Source organism: Perca flavescens, chromosome 3, assembly GCF_004354835.1.
Source record: "Perca flavescens isolate YP-PL-M2 chromosome 3, PFLA_1.0, whole genome shotgun sequence".
Lineage (NCBI taxonomy): Eukaryota > Metazoa > Chordata > Actinopteri > Perciformes > Percidae > Perca > Perca flavescens.
In genome coordinates this window covers 39,663,448-39,668,824 of record NC_041333.1, presented here as the reverse complement: position 1 = coordinate 39,668,824, position 5,377 = coordinate 39,663,448, and the positions used below count along the sequence as shown (strand labels likewise).

Here is a 5,377-nt window from a genome sequence, read left to right as displayed (position 1 = left end):
TTAGCTTAGCGGCTGGCAGCACGCAGCTAAAGACACAGGTTAACGTTAGCTTAGCTGCTGGCAGCACGCAGCTAAAGACACAGGGTAACGTTAGCTTAGCAGCTGGCAGCACGCAGCTAAAGACACAGGGTAACGTTAGCTTAGCGGCTGGCAGCACACAGTTAAAGACACAGGGTAACATTAGCTTAGCGGCTGGCAGAATGCAGCTAAAGACACAGGGTAACGTTAGCTTAGCGGCTGGCAGCACGCAGTTAAAGACACAGGGTAACGTTAGCTTAGCGGCTGGCAGCACGCAGCAAATGACACAGGATAACGTTAGCTTAGCGGCTGGCAGGATGCAGCTAAAGACACAGGGTAACGTTAGCTTAGCGGCTGGCAGCACACAGTTAAAGACACAGGGTAACGTTAGCTTAGCGGCTGGCAGCACGCAGCAAAGGACACAGGATAACGTTAGCTTAGCGGCTGGCAGGATGCAGTTAAAGACAGGGTAACGTTAGCTTAGCGGTATAGTTTTACTCCGGTGAGAGAGGTGCCGCTACACGCTACCCCTTGTCGCACCACTCGGAATTGCCGTATTTGTGCTGCGATCAAAGTTAAAATTATTTCAACTTTGACCTACTGTAGTTCCAAAAGCGCAACCAATGAGATAACAGCTGTACGTGACAGATAGGATACACTGCATCACAAACCGGACCGAAACAGGGGAAGAAAATCTCTCCCTCGGTGTCTCGGGAGTTCCCTGAACTGTCCAACGCCTAGCGGTGCGCAGAGAGAAAATAGCGAATCACGTGTAGCCATCAGCGTTCCAGTTGGTAGGGCCGCCCTCTCTGAGTCGACTTATGATAAAATAATGTGACAGTTTAGTCGACTAAGAAGTTTGTATAGATGTTTTTATAGACATTCAGCGCGTTCGGGAGCGCGTGGTCGCTGCGTCGGCGTCCCCATGGTTACAAAATCTTGGACGCGCCAACCGCACAGAACGCAAGAAGCATGAAACGGATTTTTTTACACATCTGTTGGATTAGTGGATAAAATAATGTGAGAGTTTAGTCGACTAAGAATTTCTCTATTGGGAGGACAGCCCTAACGATTATGGCGTTTTTCCGTTACATGGTACCTGCTCGTCTCGTCTCGCCTCGACTCTACTCGACTCTACTCGCTGTGCGTCCGTTTTCCATTACAGATTTTAGTTTCGCCTCAGCGTGGGTGGTCGTCATAGCGACTGCCGTGGGCGTGGCTTAGTAGCTTGCTTTTCCCATTGACATATCCCCGACGCATTTCCTGGTTCTCCGTCTCCGTAAACAACACGATATCAAAGAGATAGTTCACGTTTACTGCTCCAGATTTCCCACCGTGGTCACATATATATGACTCTAGAGTCGCTACTCGCTGCGGAGATAATCGCCGTCACTCTCTCACGTCTCCCTCGCTCACTAGCTCCCCACACACACACACATACGGCGACTCGACACACACACACATCACACACGCACACACCAGCGCCACCAGTATAACCATCAGGCCACTTGTATGCTACGGAGAAAGCTCTGCGTGGAGCCTCCGGCAGCAAAAAAAACACAGCTGGCTAAACTATTTAAAAATCCCGTCTCTCGCTAGCAATGCAGTGATCAGTGACGCTTCTTTCCGACCAATCAGCAGCCTGCAGGGTTTCACGTCAACCTCGACTGAGGAGGTACTAAAAAAAGTACAAGTTAGCAGGTACCGGGGACTTTTTTTCGTAATGGAAAACCAAAAAAGGCGAGTCGAGGCGAGTAGAGTCGAGGCGAGTAGAGTCGAGGCGAGTAGAGTCGAGGCGAGTAGGTACCATGTGATGGAAAAGCGCCATTTGTAGTGCGAATGCCAACACGCCGTTCTCGGGGAGCTCAGCAGAACGGTTTGGTCCGAAAAACACGCCATTAGTCCATTGAATTGTCGTTAAGAGTCATTCCTTTAAGGACATGAACATGTGAAGTTATTAAGTCGCTTTTTGACCCAACGATTAACTTGAGAAAATAATCTGCCGATTAATTAAAAAATGTAAATACGTGAACGCTGGTTAACACTAACACATCCAGTATAAGAGGACACTGTGTTATCACGTCTTACATGTTCTGCTCCTGCTGTCAGTCAACTCTTCTTAGAGTGAAAATGAACGAGTGTCCGTACAAACGGTTACCGTGGTAACGCACGTGTCTCTGCAGTCTGACGGGGGTCTGTCCGGTCTCGGTGTCTCTCATTACGACGTCTTTCCAACACCGTGTTGGCGGCTGTTCACAGTTTCTCCTGCGCCTCCCTTCACCACCTCCTCCTCCTCCTCCTCCTCCTCCTCTTCTTCTTCCTCGCCGCCGCCGCGGCTGAACTGGCGTCTGCTGAGCCGCTCGGGGTCGTGTGACGCCATGTCGCTGAAGTCGCGGAAGATGTCCTGGAACGTCTCGTCGTCTCCTGAGGAAATAAAACGCATTTAAGAGAAGAGAATCAAACTGTTCAATCTTCTTGCTCTGTCTGCTCCAACACACACATGTTGCGTGTGAGTCTGTGTGTCTGTGTGTGTGTGTGTGTGTCTGTGTCTGGGTGAGTGTGTGTCTGTGCCTGGGTGAGTGTGTGTCTGTGTGAGTGTGTGTGTCTGTGTCTGGGTGAGTGTGTGTCTGTGCCTGGGTGAGTGTGTGTCTGTGTGAGTGTGTGTGTGTGTCTGTGTCTGGGTGAGTGTGTGTGTGTCTGTGTCTGGGTGAGTGTGTGTGTGTCTGTGTCTGGGTGAGTGTGTGTGTGTCTGTGTCTGGGTGAGTGTGTGTGTGTCTGTGTCTGGGTGAGTGTGTGTCTGTGCCTGGGTGAGTGTGTGTCTGTGTGTGTGTGTGTGTGTATATGTGTGTCTGTGTCTGGGTGAGTGTGTGTCTGGGTGAGTGTGTGTGTGTCTGTGTCTGGGTGAGTGTGTGTCTGTGCCTGTGTGAGTGTGTGTCTGTGTGTGTGTATATGTGTGTCTGTGTCTGGGTGAGTGTGTGTCTGTGAGTGTGTGTGTGTGTCTGTGTCTGGGTGAGTGTGTGTGTGTGTGTGTGTGTGTGTGTGTGTGTGTCTGTGTCTGGGTGAGTGTGTGTCTGTGCCTGGGTGAGTGTGTGTCTGTGTGTGTGTGTGTGTGTATATGTGTGTCTGTGTCTGGGTGAGTGTGTGTCTGTGTGAGTGTGTGTGTGTGTCTGTGTCTGGGTGAGTGTGTGTCTGTGCCTGGGTGAGTGTGTGTCTGTGGGAGTGTGTGTGTGTGTCCGTGTCTGGGTGAGTGTGTCTGTGCCTGGGTGTGTGTGTGTGTGTGTGTGTGTGTGTGTGTGTGTGTGTGTGTGTGTGTGTGTGTGTGTCTGTGTCTGGGTGAGTGTGTGTCTGTGTCTGGGTGAGTGTGTCTGTGTCTGTGTGTGTGTGTGTGTGTGTGTGTGTGTGTGTGCATGTATGTGCGTGCGTGCGCGTGTGTGTGTTTGTGTGTCTGTGTGGTGTGTGTCTGTGTGTGCGTATGTGTCTGTGTGGTGTGTGTGTGTGTGGGTGAGTGCATGTGTATGTGTGTATGTGTCTGGGTGAGTGCATGTACAGTGGGGGAAATGCCCATGGTGCCCATGGTGGTGATGTTGGATGCTGGTTGTTTGGGTGTTCACAGGTGTCTTTTATACAGGTAACGAGGTGAGGCAGGTGTATTTGATGTAGATAATTGGTTCGGATTGGGGCTGTGTCTTAAAGAAAGACTAACTGGCTTGTAGGAGCCAGAATACTTGCTGTTTGTCCAGGGGGTCAAATACTTGTTTTTCCTCATCAGATGGTTATCAATTTTAATAAATTCATATGATGTGATTTTCTGGAGTTTTCTTTGGGATTCTGTCTTTCACTGTTAGAATGTACATATGATTAAAATTGTAGATTTTTGCATTCTTTGTAAGTGGGCAAACCTGCAAAATCAGCAAGGGGTCAAATACTTATTTCCCCCACTGTATGTGCGTGCGTGCGCGCGTGTGTGTTTGTGTGTCTGTGTGGTGTGTGTGTGTGTGTGTGTGTGCGTATGTGTCTGTGTGTGCCTATGTGTCTGTGTGTGTGTGTGCGTGTGTGTGGGGGAGTGCATGTGTATGTGTGTCTGTGTCTGGGTGAGTGTGTGTGTGTGCGTGTGTGTGGGTGAGTGCATGTGTATGTGTGTCTGTGTCTGGGTGAGTGTGTGTCTGTGCCTGGGTGAGTGTGTGTGTGTGTGTGTGTGTGTGTGTGTGTGTGTGTGTGTGTGTGTGTGTGGGTGAGTGCATGTATGTGCGTGCGTGCGCGCGTGTGTGTTTGTGTGTCTGTGTGGTGTGTGTGTGTGTGTCTGTGTCTGTGTGTGCGTATGTGTCTGTGTGTGTGTGTGCGTGTGTGTGGGTGAGTGCATGTGTGTCTGTGTCTGGGTGAGTGTGTGTGTGTGTGTGGGTGAGTGTGGGTGAGTGCATGTATGTGCGTGCATGCGCGCGTGTGTGTTTGTGTGTCTGTGTGGTGTGTGTGTGTGTGTGTCTGTGTCTGTGTGTGCGTATGTGTCTGTGTGTGTGTGTGTGTGTGTGTGTGTGTGTGTGTGGGTGAGTGCATGTGTATGTGTGTCTGTGTCTGGGTGAGTGTGTGTCTGTGTGTGTGTGTGGGTGAGTGCATGTATGTGCGTGCGTGCGCGCGTGTGTGTGTCTGTGTGGTGTGTGTGTGTCTGTGTGTGCGTATGTGTCTGTGTGTGTGTGTGTGTGTGTGCGTGCGTGGGTGAGTGCATGTGTATGTGTGTCTGTGTCTGTGTGTGCGTATGTGTCTGTGTGTGCGTATGTGTGTGCGTGGGTGAGTGCATGTGTATGTGTCTCTGTGTCTGGGTGAGTGTGTGTCTGTGCCTGGGTGAGTGTGTGTGTGTGTGTGTGTGTGTGTGTGAGTGCATGTATGTGCGTGCGCGTGTGTGTGTTTGTGTGTCTGTGTGGTGTGTGTGTGTCTGTGTGTGTGTGTGTGTGGGTGAGTGCATGTATGTGCGTGCGTGCGTGCGCGTGTGTGTGTTTGTGTGTCTGTGTATGGGTGAGTGAGTGTGTGTGTGTGTGTGTATGTGTGTGTCTGGGTCAGTGCATGTGTGTCTGTGTGTGAGTGCATGTGTGTGTGTCTATGTGTATGTGTGTATCAACAATCCACAGATAAAATTAAAAAACACACACACACACACACACACAGTAATTTCTCTCTTAAATGAACCTAACATTGACTATTGATGTCCTGTGATAAAGGTAAAGCTGGAGCTCCTCCTACTGACCCATCGCTCCGAAGACTCCTTCTGAGTCTCTCATCTCTTCATTCATCCTGGCCATCCGCAGTCTGGAACATCACACTCAGCTGTTACAACATGGTCACAGTCCACCAATACCACGCTAACAAA

At 50.2% G+C, this 5,377-nt stretch overlaps 1 protein-coding gene across 1 annotated transcript in view; it reads right to left on the bottom strand.

Annotated features, from left to right (window-relative positions):
- Positions 1–2,236: 2,236 nt before the first annotated feature.
- Positions 2,237–5,377, bottom strand: part of zgc:162872 (BAR_ACAPs and ArfGap_ACAP domain-containing protein) — a 20,092-nt gene continuing 16,951 nt past the window's right edge. Inside the window, exons 21-22 of the mRNA XM_028574054.1 lie at positions 5,255–5,316; positions 2,237–2,442 (exon numbers count right to left, since the gene is read on the bottom strand). Of these exons, the coding sequence (XP_028429855.1) occupies positions 2,237–2,442; positions 5,255–5,316 (268 nt within the window). The remainder of the gene's footprint in view (positions 2,443–5,254; positions 5,317–5,377) is intronic.